General features: G+C 46.4%; 1 protein-coding gene across 1 annotated transcript in view; it reads right to left on the bottom strand.

The window, feature by feature from the left end:
• The window catches only part of VWA3B (von Willebrand factor A domain containing 3B), a 147,034-nt gene that overhangs the window by 82,896 nt on the left and 44,284 nt on the right, over nucleotides 1-19,854 (bottom strand). The window contains exon 8 of the mRNA XM_079792069.1: nucleotides 9,410-9,535. Coding sequence (XP_079648195.1) covers nucleotides 9,410-9,535 — 126 coding nt within the window. The remainder of the gene's footprint in view (nucleotides 1-9,409; nucleotides 9,536-19,854) is intronic.

Below are 19,854 nucleotides of genomic sequence, written 5' to 3'. Positions count from 1 at the left end.
CCCAGGTTCCCCCCATGCTCACCTGCATCACAGGGACGCAGCGCATCCCAGGTTCCCCCCATGCTCACCTGCATCACAGGGACGCAGCGCATCCCAGGTTCCCCCCATGCTCACCTGCATCACAGGGACGCAGCGCATCCCAGGTTCCCCCCATGCTCACCTGCATCACAGGGACGCAGCGCATCCCAGGTTCCCACCATGCTCACCTGCATCACAGGGACGCAGGCATCCCAGGTTCCCCCCATGCTCACCTGCATCACAGGGACGCAGCGCATCCCAGGTTCCCACCATGCTCACCTGCATCACAGGGACGCAGGCATCCCAGGTTCCCCCCGTGCTCACCTGCATCACAGGGACGCAGGCATCCCAGGTTCCCCCCGTGCTCACCTGCATCACAGGGACGCAGGCATCCCAGGTTCCCCCCATGCTCACCTGCATCACAGGGACGCAGCACAAAGAGAACGGAGCTGTTGACTCAGTGGGGTCAGCTTCCTTGGAAAACCCTTCCGGTGGCTGTTTTTCCTCCACTTAGAATATACTTGTTAATTCTATCCTAAGCCTGTCTCCTCATTATTCCTGCTTCATTATTCACCTCTCTTCTTTCTAGTCAATAGGTGCAGCAGGAAAAAACTTTTCATTCAGTTATATCCATATCATATCCTTCTGCTCTGTTTTATTTTAAACTTGACTTCTTTTAAAACAAGAGCTCTTTATTAATGATAAAACCTGCTTACCATAAAAGAATTACATAAAAACGCATCATATCAATATTGACAAATGGTTTTAAAGGTTCAGAGAACCTGGAGGCGATGTCCAGCAGAAAGAAAGAAAGACATTCCCAGTAGCCAGGAAGAATGTTTAAACCCCGCAAGGCTGAGAGGAAATCACTGTAGAGCACAATTCCAAGCGAAGAATTTTGAAAGACACATTTTAATGTGCCTATTTCTAAAATGGCATTTAATTGAAACAAATTGAAAATAGTTGAGGATCAGTGTTGTGGACAACAAATTCTATCTTTACAAAATAGTATGACCTGCAAGATACACACAAGCCAATATAAGATCTCATTTATGGATAATAAAGAACATTATAAACTTGAACAAAAAGATAGATACAGAGACAGTAAAGCATCAAACAGACTGTCAAATTACAAGGGGAAGGTTAGGGAGAGGTGGGGGAGATAAGAGATCAACCGAAGGACTTGTATGCATGCATATAAGCATAACCAATGGATGCAAAACTCTGGGGGGTGGGGGCATATATGGGAGTGGGGTGTGGGGAGGGCAATGGTAAGATATGTACACATATAATACCTTAATAAAAAATTGAAAATAAATAAATAAATAAATAAAAAAGATGTTTGGTATAAAGAAGAAAAATCAAGATTGAGAATTGGGAAAAGTATTAATGGAGTTTGGGAATTTGAGATTCAGAACCTGAAATTCATGTAGTACTGAGAACTGAACTCTGAAACCCACTGGGGCTACTGGAATTAAACCGGACAGAAATCTGAATCTGCTAGCCTTGGGAAATTAAAATCGTTGATCTTGCATCACCATTGCCAAGGCATTTTTTCTTTCACTTTTAGTCAACATATTTATTTCATACTAGAGGCCCAAATGCACAAAATTCTTGCAAGAGTAGGCCTTCCTCCCACCGGCTGCCGGCATTGGCTTCCCTCTGGCACCCAGGATCCAGGCTTCCCTTGCAGCCCCAGCTTCGTCCAGAAGGTTGTCCAGTCTAATTAGTATATTATGCTTTTATTATTATAGATATCATTTTTAAGAGTTTGTTGAGATATAACTTATATACTATAGAATTCATCCTTTTCAAATATATAATTCAGTGGGTGTTAGTTAGTTTATAAAGTTGTGCAACAATCACCACTATTTAATTTCAGCACATTTTCATCACCACAAAAAGAAACCTTATACTCATTAAAAGTCACTCTCCATTTCCCTTCTCTTCTCCCCTCACCCCCACTAATTCACTGTATGGATTTGCCTATTTCATTCACATTCGCGTAAATAAAATCATACAAATTGTGGCCTTTTGTGTCTGTCTTCTTTCATTTAGCATAATGTTTTCAAAGTTAATCCACATTGTAGCATGTATCAGTACCAAATTAAATACTTATTATTAAAGATAATTTTACTTCTTCCTTCCCAATCTGGATACCTTTATTTCTTTTTCTTGACCATTTGTGTTGGCTCAATCTTCAGTACAATGTTGAATAGCAGTGATAAGAAGAGACATCCTTGTCTTAGTCCTGATTTTAGCAAGAAGTTTTCAGTCTTTCACCACAAGCATGAAGTTAGCCATGAGTTTTTCATAGATGCTCTTTACCCGGTTGAGGAAATTCCCTTCAATTCCTATTTTGTTGAGTGTTTTCATCATGATAGGGAATGGGATTTCATCAAATGCTTCTTCCACATCTACTGAGATAATCATGTGATTTTTGTCCTTTAGTCTATTCACATGGTATATTACATTGATTTTTGTGTGTTGAACCAATCTTGCATTCTGCGGTAAATTCCACTTGGTCAAGTTGTATAATTCCTTTTCTATGTTGCTGGATTCTGTTTGTTAATATTTTGTTGAGAATTTTACATGAGATATTTCTGGGTTTTTGTTGTCGTTGTTGTTTCTTTGTTTTTACTTGTTACATCTTTGTCTGGTTTTGGTGTCAGCGCAATACTAGCCTCTTAGAATGAGTTGGGAAGTGTTTCCTTCTCTGTATTTTAGAAGAGTTTGTGAAGAAATGGTGTTAGTTCTTCTTTAAACACTTGATAGAATTTGCCAGTGAAGCAATTCAGTCCTGGGTTTCTCTTTGTTTGGAGAGAGAAGGGAGTTGCTTACTAATTCTATTTATGATAGGTCTATTCAGATTTTCAATTTCTTCTTACATCAGTTTTGGTTATTTATATGTTTCTATGAATCTGTCCATTTAATCTAGATTGTAGGCATACAGTTGTTCATAGTATTCCCTTATAATCATTTTTATTTCTGCAAGTCCAGTAGCGATGCTCTCCTTTTCATTTAAGTAATATTAATCTTCTCTTGCTCTTCTATTCTTGGTTAGTTTATGTAAGCATTTTTCAATTTTGATGATCTTTTAAAAGAACCAATGTTTGGTTTCTTTGATTTTTCTTTGTTGTTTTTCTATTCTCTATTTCATTTCTTTTCCCCTAATATTTATTACCTACATGTTTTCAGTTTAGTTTGCCCTTCTTATTCTAATTTCTTAAGTTAGAAGGTTAGTTTATTAGAGATTTTTTATCTTTTTTAAATTTTTTATTTATTTTTCTCTTCTTTTAATCTTTTTTAAATATATGTTTAAAGCTATAAGTTACCTTGTAAGTACTACTTTAGCTGCATCCACAAATTTTGATAAATCAAGTTTTTCATTTTCATTCACTTCAAAGTATTTTCTAATCCCCCTTTGATCTCTTTCACCCATTTGTTATTTAAGAGTACGTTGTTAATATACAAATATTTATCAGTTTCCAAAATTTCCATCTGTTTTTTATTTTCATTTCATCAATTGTGGTCAGAGAACATATTTTGTATTATTTCAATCATTTTAAATTTATTGTATGGACTAACATATGGTCTCTTTTGAAGACTAATGTGTGTGCATTTGAGAAGAATGTGTATTCTACTGCTGTTGAATGGGTATTCTAAGATATCTAGTAGGTGTAGTTTGTTTATTGTGTTGTTAAAGTTTTCCATATCCTTATTGATTTTCTGCCTATTTATTCCACTCATTTTTGAAAATGGAATATTAAGGCCTTCAACTATTATTACTGAACTATTTCTTCTTTCAATTCATCAGTTTTTGCTTAATATATTTGAGGGATATGTTGTTAGGTGCATTTATGTTTATAATTGTTACTAGAGGCCCATTGCACGATATTCGTGCAAGAATAGGCCTTCCTTCCCCTGGCTTTACTCCCAGCCGCCTGGGAGCTGGCACATCCCCACTCCCGGCCCACCCGGGAGCCAGCAAGTCCCCGCTCCCCAGCCGCCTGGGAGCCAGCAAGTCCTTGCTTCTGACTGGAGCACCACTCCAGTAGCTCCCTCCACCGCCCCCCTTCCCCTCATAGCAGGCTTCACGCTGCTCTGTGCCTGCATATGCAAATTAACCTCCATCTTTGTTGGGTTAATTTGCATACTCACTCTGATTGGCTGTGGGCATAGCGGAGTGATGGTTAATTTGCATGTTTCTCTTTTATTAGGTAAGATACCTTCTTGGTAAGCTGACCCTTTTATTATCAAAAATATCCCTCTTTATAAAAATGTTTGTCTTAAACTCTATTTTGTTCAAAATTAATATAGCTACCCCAGCCCTTTGATTGTCACTGTTTGTATGATATATTTTCCACCCTTTACTTTCACCCTATTTGTGTCTTTCTATCTAAAATGTGTCTATTGTAGATAGTATACTGTTAGATCATGTTTTTTAATACATCCTATTTATCTCTGCTGTTTAATTGAAGTGTTTGATCCATTTTATATAATACTAGGGGCCCGGTGCACGAAATTCGTGCACTGGGGGTGGGGGGTCCCTCAGCCCAACATGCCACCTCTCACATACTGGGAGCCCTCAGGGGATGTCCTACTGATGGCTTAGGCCCGATCCCCACGGGAAGCGGGCCTAAGCCGCAGTCTGGCCTCCCTTTGTGGGAGGCAACCGGGCTGGTCAGAGGAAGGCACCAGCCCCATCACCTCACTGCTGCAGCCACTGCTAGTCACCACAGCCACCAAGGTGTTTTCATCAACACGACTCCAGTCCCTTCACCAAGAAAAAATGACAACTTTCTTTAGGCATTTTCAAGATGTGTCTTTCATAGCATATGACATTTCTTTCTTTCTTTTTTTTTTTATCCTCGTCTAAGGATATGTTTCTATTGACTTTTAGAGAATGTGGAAGAGAAAGGGAAAGACAGAGAGAAACATCAAAGTGAGAGGAACACTTTGATTGGTTGCCTCCTGCATGATCTGGGCCCCGGCCAGAGAGGAGCCTGCAACCTAGGTACATGCCCTTGATCAGAATCAAACCCAGACCCTGCTGTTTGCAGGCCGAGGCTCTATCCACTGAGTCAAACCGGCTATGGCAGGATATGACATTTCTTAGCCCTCCAGCAGCGGACCTTCGTTTTTTTCTCCAGGAGTGTGGTGGAAAAACCCTAGATCACCTTTTTGGATTCTTATTACCCAAGTTACTAAGAATATTACCAGTGGCATACAGGAAGCTTAGCCAATGGGCAGTCAGAAAAGGTGTTTCCTCTATAGTTCAAACCAATCATCGGCTGTGCCCTGCCCAGGCCTAAAGCCTCTGGCCAAAGCTTTAGGCCTGGGAAGGGGACCTCCAGCTCCCTGTGATTGCAGACACCACCCATTGGGCAGGGGACCCCAGCTCCCTGCAATCCACCACAGGAGCAGAACACCTCTCAGGAGCGGACCCCCAGTTGCCTGTGATCCATCGCAGGCTCCCCGCTAGTGCCCAAGGCTGGAAAAGCCTCCGGCAGGATGGTTTCCCGGCCTTGGGCTCGGCCGCACCCCAGCCTGCCTGCCATGGATTGCAGGAGCCAACCCCCAGTTGCCTGCGATCCGTCGCAGGCTCCCCGCTGGTGCCCAAGGCCGGAAAAGCCTCCGGCAGGATGGTTTCCTGGTGGGCGTGGCTGGTGGGCATGGCTTGTGGGTGTAGTGAAAGTATGGTCAATTTGCATATTACTCTATTATTAGGTAGGATAATATAAATAGGATTTACATTTGCCATTTTGCTATAGGTGTTCTATAGTGTTAAATATTTTTTGTTATTTTATTACTACCTTCTTCTACATTAAAAAGATCCTCTAGTATACTATTTTAATTCCCTTGGCATTTCTTTACATATTTTTTAGTTGTTTTCTTAGTGGCTGCCCTCAGGATTACATTAACATCTTAATATATCACAATCTAGTCTGGATTAGTGTTAAATTAATTTTAATAGTATATAAAAGCTTTGCACCTTCATATGATAACCCTAGTCCCAGAAGTCATCATCTCTTATCTATATTAATATCTTCATTCTCTTTCCTCACCCTTGCTTGGCCTTTCCCATTAAGTAGCCAAAGTAACTTTTTTTCTAAGTGCAAATCAGTATTATTATTCCCTTGTTTAAAATCTTCCAAAGGCTTCCCGTTGGACTGAGATTAAGGACTGACTCTCATACCATGGCCTCTATAGCCAGAATGATCTGGTACTTGCCTACCTTTCCAGATTCATCACAGACCAATTGCTAACTTGAACTCTGGGCTTCAGCCACACTAATCTTTTCAAAATTCTTCTAAAGTGTCATGCTCCTTCCTGCCCCGGGACCTCTGCTGTGCTGTTCTTCTGCCTGGCATATACTCTCCCATTACTCCCACCCCTTCACCTCATTAACTTGCCTCCTCAATCCTCAGATACCAGCTCCAATGTCATTGCCTCAGCAAAGCTTTCCTTGACCTGAGAATAGCTCAGAAGCTCATACTTTTCCTTGGTCATTCTGCCCCAGTTGTTAATTATACTTCCATGTGAATTTAATTTGCTACCCTCACTCAGCAAGAAGTAGTACAAGGTCCTGTTTTATGAGGGCCCATTCCATGTCTAATTTACTCGCCATTCTACTCATCGTTCCTATATGTAACACAGAGCTACACATATAGGAACCACTCAATAAATAAAAGAATAAATAAACTGATTAATCTTTTATTAAGCTATAATTATATTCTAACTATAGGCCAGCACAGTTTTCAGTGTTTTACCTGTATTTTCTCATTTGATTGTGGGATAGGTATTATCATTATCATCCCAATTTTGCAAATAAGGAAACTGAGGCACAGATAATAAATGCCTTATACAGGGTGGGGGGGTCACACAGGAGTGGGCAGAGCAGGATTAATATCTTCCTAACTCCAAAACCTGTGTACTTCACCATTACCCATGACTATAGAGAAATTTGACTGATTATTTAACTCAATGCCAATAAAATGAGAATTGTCCCTCTCTCCATTAGTTAAAAAAGTGCCCCAAACTCCTGTAGAACTCCTGGTTAGAACTGCCTGCAGAGGTTGAATGAGCCTCTAGCCCCTTCCTTGTCTTCTGACATTGAGTTTGATATTTTGAACAACCAAGTACTCAGAACCCAGTCTTGGCATGACTACACAACATGATTGGACTAACGATCTCTAGTGGGTCATAAAATGGCTGTGAAGGTTATCCCAAATGTAGGAGCTCCTGAAATGTTTTCAACTGCAACATCATCAAAGAAAAATATAGTTTCCCTAACTTTGGACAGATTCTTGAACGTTTTGTAAGAAAAGTTCTCTTCTCATTTGAGAGTCGCATCTGGCATACACACAGATACACACACATGAAATGGTCAGATGTACCAACACCAATGTGTCCGAACAGCTCAGCACCTCAGGAGTGACCACACCCTCCTCCTTCATGTTATTAACAGCCGTGTGAAGGTATACTAAATGCAATAAACCACACACATTCAAAATGTACAAATTGACAATTTTTGACATATATATGGTTAGGTTTATGCCTATAATCTTGCTACTTGTTTTCTATTAGTCTGACCTGTTCTTGTTCTCTTTTTTTTTTCTGACAGTTTTTGCATTGAGTATTTTTAATTCCATTCTACCTCCTTTGTCGGCTTGTTTTGTCAGTTAGTGGTTATTTTAGGTTTATGGTATATATCTTAAATGTATTATGGTCTAATTTCAATTGCTTTTAGACCACTTACTGCAAGGTACAAGAGCCTTGCAATAGCATATTTCCATTTCTCCCCTCCTGGGCATTTTTTTGAAATTCAGTGGTTTGTTGTTGTTTTTAATTGTGGTAAAATATACACAACCTAAACTTAACCATTTTTAGGTGTACAATTCAGTGGCATTAAGTACATTCACATTGTTGTGCAACTATCACCACCATCAAACTCCAGAACTCTTCCAGTGTCCCAAATGGAAATCTGCAGCCATTAAATAATAACTCCTCATTCCGCATGCCCCCAGTCCCCGGTAACCACTATTCTACTTTCAGTCTCTAAAAATTTGATTATAAATTTACCTCATATAAAAGGAATCACGTAATACTTGTCATTTTTGTGTCTGGCTTATTTCACTTAGCATAATATCATCAAGGTTTATCCACGTTGTAGTATGTGTCAGAATTTCCTTCCTTTTTAAAGCAGATTAATATTCTGTTGTGAGTATATATACATTTTGTTTATCCAGTTGTCTGTCAGTGGACATATGGGTTGGTTATCTTTGGAACTATGGATAATGCTGCTATTCTTCTCTTAGCTTTTATGCTATTATTGTCATACATTTTACTTACACATCTGTTATAGACACACTATTTTTGTTCCTATAGTAAATTGTCTTAAAGATAACTAAATAGAAAAATATCACATATTTATCCACGTAGCTCTTTCTGGTGTTTCTTTATTACTTTGCGTAGCTCCACATTTCCATTTATTTTTCTCTCCTCCTGCCTGAAATTGCTGCCAACATTCCTACAGTGCAGATATGCAGATAATAAGTCCTTCAGCTTTTGTATGTCTTAAAAAATCTTTATTTTTTTCTTTGTTTTTGACATACATTTTCATGGGACATAGAATTAGAGATTGAAAATTTAGAGGACTGGATGAAAGATGTGGCCCCACTGTCCTTTCACTCCCAGCAAGAAATCTGCTGTCATGCTTATCTCTGCTCCTTTGTACAAAAACTTTTTTCTCACTTCAAAACCCAGGCCTTTCTGAATCCTCTTCTCAACTAGACTGTGATCTTGGGACTTCCTGTTTGTCATTGCATTGCCCCGTTTCAGCAAAAATCCTGCTAAGTCAGTTTAGCCAGAATCCCCTTGATACCCGCAGGTGACCTCTGATCACTGTGGCCTGCCCACAGCAGGAACCCCGGCAGGTCGGTTTAGCCAGAAATCACCCTCTCCCTGCTGATTCCTGATCTTTCCTCTCAGTAGTTTTCTGTCTACTGACCCACCCTCAACACTGCTCCATGGCTATAAATCTGAACTTTTCTATGTTGTGTTCATAACTGAGCCCAGTTTGTATCATCTTGTTCCCTATTGCAATAGTCCCTCAATAGAATCTGTTTTTATTTAACTACTGTCCGGCTCTCATTTTTATTTAATAATCTTCATACGCACAACACACACACACACATGCACACACATGTGCATAACCACACACAAACATGCATGCACACATGTGTACACATGCACATGAACACACGGCTCCAGATGCTCCCCACAGGTTGGGCTCAGGAGCGCTCCTTGGGAAAGACCTTGGAAGCAGCCCACCCCAAACAGCAGCAGCTCTGACTCTCTCACAGGAGGGACCATGAGCAGTACCCACCGCTCTCCGTTGCGGCCACATCAGACTTGGAGGGCTCGGCCACCAGCCTCTGGATCTGGGCCAGCGTGCTGTAGGCTTCCTCCATCTCCCTCCAAATGAGAAACACGTCCTCTCGGACCCCGGCTCCTGGGAGGGAAACACAGTGTGAGTGGGTGGCCGTGGCTGGCAGTCCAAGCAGGCCTGGCACAACCCTGGCTAGTTTTCTAGAACATTTTGAGCATCAAATTCCATGTGCCAAGCAGAACATAAACAGACTCATAGATACAAAGAACAGACTGATGGTTGTCAGAGGGGAGAGCGTTTGGGGCTGGGTGAAAACGGTGAAGGGATTGAGAAGTACAGGTTGGTACTTACAAAATAGTCATGGGAATGTAAAGTACAGCATAGAAAATATATTCAATAATATTGTAATAATTACGTATGGTGGCATGTGGGTACTGAGGGAACACTTTGTAAAGTATATGACTGTCTAACCAATATGCCATACACCTGAAACTAATACAAAGTAATACTGAATATAAACTGTAATTGAAAAAATACAAATAAAATTTCTAAAAAAGAAGTACTAACTGGTAGTTATAGGATAGTCATGGGTATATACTAGTAAATATAGTCAATAATATTGTAACAACTACGTATGGTATCAGATGGGTACTAAATTTATCAGCATGATCACTACGTAAGTTATATAAATGTCCAATCATTGCGCTGTACATCCAAAACTAAATATTGTACATCAAATGTAACTGAAAAATTAAAAAGTTATTTTTTAAAAATTTCCAGGTTCCCCAATAACCTCTGGGAAGCAGAACTGGAATCCCTACGGAAGTGCTGTCATTTCAAGAAACTACAGCTGCCCATCTGGGGTTGTAATAAACCTTTACAAAGTAAATATTTGTAGCAGCCCAAATATTTTAAGGTGAATTATTAATAATACTCAAATATGATAAAGACTAAAAATATTCAAGGGCACCTAATAAATGCCAGGTGAATGTGGCGAGGAAGGGAAATGTACTGGTTTAGGAAAGTGACGACCCTTATCCTTTTTTTATTTCGCTGAGACTGCCTTCTTTGAAAGCACCTTCACAAGTCTTTCTTTCCCCTGAAGTTACTGAGTCTTTGGCCTCCTCTTCTGGACCTCTGTTGTCTCAGTTTAGACGGTATGACTTTATTTTTCATGGCATGGCTCATTTATGTCACTCTCACAATAATCAGTCAAGGTGCGTCTATGGTAAGACGTCCAAGGCTGGGACCGAGGCTCTGCCCTCACATAGGTTCTGCTCTAACACATCAGTAGTTTCTGGAGGTTAAGGAGGTGTAAGAGCAGGAAGGATATAGGTGCGACTAAAGTACAACAGGAGGGAACCTGTGGGGTAACCTGACTGTACCAATGTCAGTATCCCAGTGGTGATACTGTCCTATAGTTTTACAAGGGGGATCTGGGTAAAGGGCACATGGATCTCTGTGTTACTTCCTACAACTGTACATGAACCTACAATGATCACCACACCTCTGCACTGTGTGCACATGGCCAGTGACTGCAAAAGACTACCATGAGTGGAAGATGCCACCCACCACTGTCAGTGGCATCTGTGGGCCCAACCACCAGCCTGGCACTACTCAAGGCACTGTGGGCTACAGGGGAGTCCCTGACCCTGTGCTGCTTTAAATAGTTGTATAGACAAGAATTTAGCAGTTGTATTGCTAATTTTAAAAATTCCATTCCAATAAAAAATGTGTGTGGGTCTGTTTAATCCTCACTCAAGGATATGTCTTTTAATGATTTTTAGAAAGAGGAAAGGAGAGAGAGAAACATTGATTGGTTGCTTCCTGTATGTGCCCCACCTGGGGACAAAACCTACAAATTAGGTATGTGCCCTGACCAGGAGTTGAACCCACAACCTTTTGGTGTATGGGACAATGTTCCAACCGACCGACCCACCCAGCCAGGGCTGAAAATGTTATTTAAAACAAACAAACAAACAAACAAACAACTCTACTTCACAGACTGTATACAGGTGGCTCAGAGAACACTGATGATGTTATCATGGAAGTAAGCTGGGCCCAAATTCTGTAATGATCAGTACTTTTTTTGGGGTGCTTGCTATGTGCCTGACATTATGCTTGGGCCTTCCTAGACATTTTCTTGTTTCTTTTCACCACAACTCTGTAAGAAAATTCTATTCTTGTTCCCACTTACAGCTGTGTAAGTGTAAACTGAGGCAGAGTGAGTTGTCCAAGGTCACACTATCAGTGAGTGGCAGAGCAGAGTCAAATCCAGTTTGGCGTGACTACACCAACTCAGCCACTAGGACCAGTTGCCCTGATAAAGTGGAGAGTGGTTACCAAGGGGCCCTGCAGCCCCTACTCCAGCTGTGATGAGACCCCACCTCCCAAGCTTTTCTACTAACAGTTTCCAGACACTGAGATCCACAGCCACAGAGATTGAGGGACCCCCTTACCAAGCCTGTCTGCTAACAGTCCCCGGACACTGAGAGCCACAGCCACAGAGGAGGAGACCACAGGTCTACAGGCCACCCCAGGAGACTCATACACCAGGCCACAAGGCTGACTGTAAGCCACCAAGACAGATGGGGCAGACCAGAGTCAATGTCATCGATTCCGGTCAAGGGTACATGCCCAGCTTGCAGGCTCTCTCCCCAGTGGGGGGCGTGCAGGAGGAATCCAATCAATGACTCTCATCATTGATGTTTCTATCTCTCCCTCTCCTTTCCTCTCTGATTTAAAAATAATAATTTTAAATTTTTTTTAAAATCTCCTGGAATCATGCTGAAGTGACTGAGTGATGCAGCCTGCGTCACCTAACAAGACATGAGCATAGAGAAATCCCTCCAAATCTTTTTTAACAGTTAAATCGAGCTACTAGCAGCCTCCCAAGCTATGCTGTTTTTAGTTTCCTTTGAGGGGCTTATAGACCCATCACCTCCTGGGATGGAAACCACCCAGGCTAACTCTGAGACACAGGGGACAGGGGTTGCCCCCCAAGGGAGGGCCTGATGTGACGTTCTGGTGAGTAACCACACACACCTGCCAGCGTGGCTGGACTCTTGCCCTGGAACGCAGCCTCCACAGGCCAGGCCTGCTGGTGAGCAACTCAGCGAGCTCGCAAGGGTCGGGCTCCTGCCCCTGCAGCTTCTCTCCCTTGTCGAACTGTGACTTCCTTGGACCCAAAACTGTGTCTATCAGTTTTGGTGACCACTCTCCCTGACATGCTCTGACTCCTGGCAGCTCCTTCCAAATAGGCTGCTCCAGAACAGCGGTCGCCAACCACCGCCTCCTTTCATCACCGCTCCCCACAGCTTATCACACTGCTCAGCTCTCAAATAACAAACGGGAGTGGATCTCTCACCCTGAAAGCAGAGCAAGTTTTTCAAATGTTACCAGAAAGCCTCACTATTTCTTTTTCCTAGTAGCTCGATTTAACTGTTAAAAGATTTGGAGGGATTTCTCTATGCTCGTGTCTTGTTAGGTGACGCAAGCTGTATCACTTAGTCACTTTAGCATGATTCCAGGAGATTTTTAAAAATTTTTTTAATTATAATTATTTTTTAACCAGAGAGGAAAGAAGGAGAGATAGAAACATCAATGATGAGAGTCATTGATCGGATGCCTCCTGCACGCCCCCACTGGGGAGCGAGCCTGCAACCTGGGCATGTACCCTTGACTGGAATCGAACCTGGGACCTTTCAGTCCACAGGCAGATGCTCTATCCACTGAGCCAAGCCAGCTAGGGCCCAGGAGATTATATTGGTGCTGGAAGAACTGGGACGAGCCTGTCCACCACTGCCCAGGCCAGGAGAGGTACAGTGAGCAGTGGGCATCCTGGGGGCAGGCTGGCCTGCAGCCAGGAGCTGAGAATAAAACCAGGAGCCCAGGATGCACACTCACTGTTGGAGGAGGAATATAAGGTTCCCTGCCCTCATCGGGATCTGTCGGATTTGGTGACCACTCTCCCTGGCACGCTCTGACTCCTGGCAGCTCCTGTTGGGAAAACTAGACCTGCACATGCATCCGGTGAAGGTGAGCGCTGAGGGGAGAAGAGGTACAGGGGAACAGTTCTTAAGTTTGAAACTGGGATCCCGGGGCTACGGAGAGAAGGCACCACCTTTCAATCAGCAAGCAGAAGCATAATGGGCATTCCAAGAGTATGGGGTTCCCTCAACAGGAACCATGTCTTGTATTCCTTTTGAATCTCCTCAACCTGAGTGAGACTGTAAAGCACACAAATGGAGTTTAATAAATGCTTGTTACCCAACCAGATGATTGTCTCATAGCAGAAAAAAATAAAAGTGAGAATATTCAGAGCACCCGGTTAGAAGGAGCAGGACCTGGCGGTCAGTAACCTCCTGGGCCATGTCCACTGTGATGTGGCAGCAGCTTTGGAAGTGTAGCTGCTCCAGCTCCACCCACCGAGTTAAACTGAGTCCTGGGAGAAGGAGGCGCCCGCCTCCGAGAGAGCCTCCTGCGTCAGAAAGCTGTAAACAGGCACCACCCCTGCTTCTAAATTAAATTAGAGACGAGGAGCGAGCAGCAACGCCACGGCCAGTGATGAGCCAGGAAACTTGAGCTGACTAAAGGTCGCCAGTGTCTACCAGCAACGCAACTTGGTCACTTTTCCTCTTCAAGCATAACAGCCTGAGCATATGTTACAGAGAATAAAATCAGGCTTCACAATATTCAGTTTTAGTTCATGCATTTTTCTCCACCATCACAAAAGAAGTGCAGCTTTCAAAGATAGAATCAACCACATTTTTACAGCTACACCGCTTTTGGACTTAATAATACTAGTGGAAAAGGGCAGCTTTTCTGCTATTGTTTTGCCAGGAGATACTCTCAGAAAAACTGCCTTTTTCCTATTACCTGATCCTCCTTTCATTTATTCATTGCTAGGTCTTTCTTGTGAGCACACAGAACCCTACCTGCCGGTTTTGCTCCGTTAGCAGGGGCTGGCCAGCATGCGGTGCTGGGAGGGGCTGAGGCCAGCACAGGCTCGGTGGGAAGGGGGTGATGGGTTGATTAGTGATGGCTGAATGGGTGGGATGGGCCTAGACATGAAAGTGCTGTGCTGCCCAACCCGATCTCCTGGAACTAGGGGAGGGTTCTGAGCTACTGGTTTTATTGGTTAAACCTATGAAAAATATGTAAACATGCTGAAGTTAAAGCTGTGCCCCAGTTGTCTGTAGTTTGTCTCCTCCTTCTGCTCCTCCTCCGCAGTATCTATGTATATAAAAGCGTAATATGCAAATCGACCCAATGGCAGAACTACCGGTTGCGATGACGCTCACTGACCCACCAGGGGGCAGACACTCAATGTAGGAGCTGTCCTCAACCCTCAGGCCCCAATCACCTGATTGGGGAATGGGGAACCAGGGATGAGTGGCAGCAGATGCAAGCAGCACCAGGCCAAGGCGGGTGCGAGCAAGTGGGGCCCCGATCACCCCACTGGTCGCCCCACACACAGAGGGCCACCAGCGTTAGCGGCAGGGGACGGGGCCAGCTGCAAGCAGCCAGGGAAGATCATCCCTGATCACAGGCCAGGCCTAGGAACCTTACCCGTGCACGAATTTCGTGTGCCAGGCCTCTAGTAAAGTATAAAGCTCTGGCCTGAAATGGGAGCTCAGAGCTCTGATGGCAGTCATCCACCTGGGTGCTCATCCTACCACGGAGTCCCTGAATTTAAATTGTGTAGGCCATCTAAAATAAGTCCATGTTAGCTTTCCCAGTGGTCCAGATCCTGGGCTGGCTACATCAATGCTGAAATTATCTCTTTTTATAGCCGATGCAAGGCCTTCATTGAAAATTTTATTATTTCGGTTTAATTAAATTTTCTAGCATAAAACAGGAAGAAAGAACCAAACTAAAAGATGAGATTTGCCTTAAACCGAAAAGATCAAAAGCCCCTCCTTCCCCGGAGAAAGTCCCCAAACCACTCAACAGACCCCTCACTCCAGGCCCACGGGGCTTCACAAACTCAGGAGCAGCTCCCCAAAGGATGGGGACTTACCTCTTACAGACACAGTCCCCGGGAAGCACCGGCAGTTAAAGGGCCTTCCCAAGACAGTAATGACCCAGTCCCGGCCAGGACAATCCCCCCAACCTGACAGTTTCTGAAGCATGCCCAACTTACAAATATTCCGGCCCTTCAAGCCTCTCCCTGAGCCCACTCTGACAATAGGGAAGCGGGGAAAGTCCTTCCAGAAAGGGCCTGCTGTAGACCACTCCTCACCTGGGAGAGCAGGTGCTCCCGGTCCCAGCTCTAGAGAGGTCCCAGCAGCCCACTCCTAGTATCAACCTGAAACATGGATCTTCCTCCCATCTGGACACAATTTAACCATTCAGTATCCACTTCCTAGATCCAAATTCCAGTGCCCATCCATCGTTATGCATGCAGATAAGCTGGTCAGCATCATGACTATTCTGCAAATGCTCTATATGACAGAGGCTGCCATATCTTGTTGGATTATCTTACTTTCTAGAACCAATGGAAGGCCACTTGGAATCCCAAAAGGAAACTAACATTAATTGAATGCCAATCTTGTACTAAACATTTCTGTGTGTGCCATGTGCTTTTATTCTTCCCACGACCACATGCGGTAAGTGCTATTATCCCCATTTTTACAACTGAGAGAACATAGGTCAGAAAGGTTAAGAAACATGTCTAGATCACACAAGTAATTAGTGGCAAAACTAAGGTATGAATCCAAGTCTGACTCCAAAGTTGATTCAATATCCAGCAAACACTTTCCCAGAGCTAATAAATAAATAAATAAATAAATAAATAAATAAATAAATAGAATCACACGGAAACAAAAGATTGTGACAAGCTCACATTATTGTTCAGCAAATATTTACTTCCCTTTCCACCTCAGTGTGAGTGGAGACCTCCCGTCCCACTACTGTTGAACTTGGTCATGTGATTTGCTTTGGCCAATGGAGTATTAGTGGATGTTACATGAACAGGGATCTTACACATGGCTGCAGGGTTTGGCTTGGCTTGTGTGCTCGTAGAATTTGCTACAATAAAAATATACCTGGGATAACACCAGCTAAAGAAAGATGAGTCCACCCTAGAGTAATCAAACTGCAGTTGATCTGTAGACCTGTGATCAAGAAAGAATGGCTGAGGAGAAACCAAGATGGCGGCATAGGTTAAACACCTAACCTACAGCCTGGCACAACAATTTCAAAAATACAACTAAAAGTCAAAACGGACATCATCCAGAACCACAGGAAAGCTGGCTGACTGAAATGCCCACAACTAGAAGGAAAGAGAAAACCACAAGGAAAATCAGAGAAGCCGTAAAAGCCTGAGGTATGGAGACACAGGCAGAGACACGAGCCAGCGCGCGTGCGGGGAGGACGGAGCCAGAGAGGAAGGGGCGGCTGACGGCCTGGCCGGCGTTCTCTGGCGGGAAGGAGATAAAAGCGCCAGATTGTGCTGAACCCCAGCTCCGACTGCACTGAACCCCAGTTCCGGGCAAAACCCTGGGAAGCCGGGCTCAGGCTGGGGGAGTCTGGGCTGTGGGGCGGAGGCACAGAGGAGTTGCGCCGGAGCCGCGCACGGGAATGTGCGCAGAGGAGGGACTGTTGCCTGTGCCGCTAGATTGCCCTAGCGGGAAGGAGACAAAAGCTCCAGACCGTGCTGAACCCCAGTTCCAACTGCACTGAACCCCATTTCCAGGAAAGAACCGGGGAAGCCAGGCTCATACTGGGGAAAGCTGGGCTGTGGGGCAGAAGTGCAGAGAAGCGGCGAAGGGCAGAGCACCGGAGGCGCACACGGGATTGTGCGCAGAGGATGGTCTGTTGACCGTGCCGCTGAATCGCCCTGGTGGGAAGGAGACAAAAGCGCCAGACTGCGGTGAGCCCCAGTTCCGACTACACGGAAACCCAGTTCCGGGCGAGAATCTGGGAATCCAGATTCATTGGGGGAGAGACTAGACTGTTTGGCAGCGCGCGAAACTCCAGGGCGCTTTTCTCTCAGAGGTGTTTGCTGGGAGTACAGAGGGACACTGAGACACAGGAACCTCATAGGGCGGGGCTGACGGGAAGCCAAGGCGGTAGGCTCCGCCCTGTAACTCCGCCCCATCCAAGCTGAACACAGAGGCTTTTACAATTTTGCAAGTCTAGTTGAATGGGGCTGTCTCCCGGCATAGACACAGCTGATCCTCACAGCCAATTGGACTGGAGGTCACATCCTCCCAGTGTACCAACAGCAATCAAGGCTTAACAACACCAAGACTTTGCACTCAGCCCACAAAGGGGGGTATCAAGAGCGACCACCTAGGGAGATTGGGGAAGCTGAGCGATAGGGAGGCAGCCAAAAGGGGAAGACACCAAAACAGGTCACGAATATAAGGGATGCTGTAATTCCTGCTGAGGGGCCTCAGGCAGTAGCTGACCTACACTCCATTGGAGACCCAGAAACGAGAGCATCTAGTGGTCGGTGTGAGATGACACCAGATTTCAACCACTCGCATAAGGGACACATTCAAGAGGCAGACGCAGTGAGCGCCAAAGCCTTGCTGCACCAAGACCCGGCCCATAAACGTGTCTCCCGCACAGCAACTCTTCCTTTATAGACACAGAAGGTCCGCACAGCCAAGTGGCCTGGAGGACAATTCCTCCCAGTGACACCAACAACAATCAAGACTTAACTATACAAAGAAGGACCAAGATGGAGGCATAGGGCAGAAGCCTGATTGCTGCCTACCACAACAATTTTGAGACTACGACGGGAGAGCACAGCAGACACCATCCAGAACCACCGGAGGGCTGACTGAGCAGATGCTCTACAACTAGAATAAAAGAGAGGGGTACGCGGGATGAAGCTGATGCCGGTGACCCAAAGACCACACTGTAAAAACTACGGCTCAGGCGACACAATGGCGGCCTGGAACGTGCTCGGCGCAGTTCCCCCAGCGGTCTCCGGCTGAGGGGAAGGCTCCACTCGCTGCCGAGCACGGACAGACGAGCCCCTGGGAGACATGAGGTGGGAGACTCCGCGCTTGCTGACCTCCGAGTCCTTCAAGAATCTCAACGCCCCGGAAGCGGCCAGGTGCGCACACTCGGCGACCGGCCACCGCTGCAGACCCAAGGGCCGACGCAGCCACCCCGGACCAGCCCGCCGCCGCACACCGGGCACACCGGAGCTTCACCGAGCCCGCCGCCCAACGAGTTCTGCAGTGGCTGCCCTGGAGCTCTGAGAAAATGGCCGAAGGAATTGCTGAGAGGGAATTGACCAACAGGAATTGGGATCAAGAAGACGAAACCCCGCTGGGTCCCGGATCCGGGTGAAGCCGCGCGCCCCTGGATCTGGGTGGGGCTGGGAACTGGGTCAGGGTGAGGCTGGGTCCCGGGTCCGGGTGAGGCCACGTGCCCCTGGGTCCGGGTGAGGCCATGCGCCCCTGGGTCCAGGTGAAGCTGAATCCTGGGTCTGGGCGAGGCCGTGTGCCCCTGGACCCGGGTGAGGCCACGCAACCCTGGGTCTGGGAGAGGCCACGCGCCCCTGGGTCCGGGTGAGGCCACGTGCCCCTGGGTCCGGGGGAAGCTAGATCCCGGGTCCGGGCGAGGCCGTGTGCCCCTGGATCCGGGTGAGGCTGGGTCCCAGGCCCAGGAGAGGCCACGCGCCCCTGGGTCTGGGTGAGGCCATGAGCCCCTGGGTCCAGATGAAGCTGAATCCTGGGTCTGGGCGAGGCCGTGTGCCCCTGGATCCGGGTGAGGCTGGGTCCCGGGTCCGGGTGAGGCCGTGGGCCCCTGGATCCGGGTGAGGCCACGCGACCCTGGGTCTGGGAGAGGCCACGTGCCCGTGGGTCCGTGGGAAGCTAGATCCCAGGTCCGGGCGAGGCCGTGTGCCCCTGGATCCGGGTGAGGCTGGGTCCCAGGCCCGGGAGAGGCCACGCGCCCCTGGGTCCGGGTGAGGCCATGCGCCCCTGGGTCCAGGTAAAGCTGAATCCTGAGTCTGGGCGAGGCCGTGTGCCCCTGGATCCGGGTGAGGCTGGGTCCCGGGTCCGGGTGAGGCCGTGGGCCCCTGGATCCGGGTGAGCCTGGGGGAGTCCCGGGTCCGGGTGAGGCCGTGGGCCCCTGGATCCGGGTGAGCCTGGGTCCCGGGTCCGGGTGAGGCCACGCAACCCTGGGTCTGGGAGAGGCCACGCGCCCCTGGGTCCGGGTGAGGCCATGTGCCCCTGGGTCCGGGGGAAGCTAGATCCCGGGTCCGGGCGAGGCCGTGTGCCCCTGGATCCGGGTGAGGCTGGGTCCCAGGCCCGGGAGAGGCCACGTGCCCCTGGGTCCGGGTGAGGCCATGCGCCCCTGGGTCCAGGTGAAGCTGAATCCTGGGTATGGGCAAGGCCGTGTGCCCCTGGGTCCGGGTGAGGCTGGGTCCCGGGTCCGGGCGAGGCTGTGGGCCCCTGGATCCGGGTGAGGCCACG

Source organism: Cnephaeus nilssonii (assembly GCF_951640355.1).
Source record: "Cnephaeus nilssonii genome assembly, chromosome: 15".
Taxonomy (NCBI): Eukaryota; Metazoa; Chordata; class Mammalia; order Chiroptera; family Vespertilionidae; genus Cnephaeus; species Cnephaeus nilssonii.
Note: the sequence above shows the minus strand (reverse complement) of the source record. Positions and strands in the feature narration are given on the sequence as shown.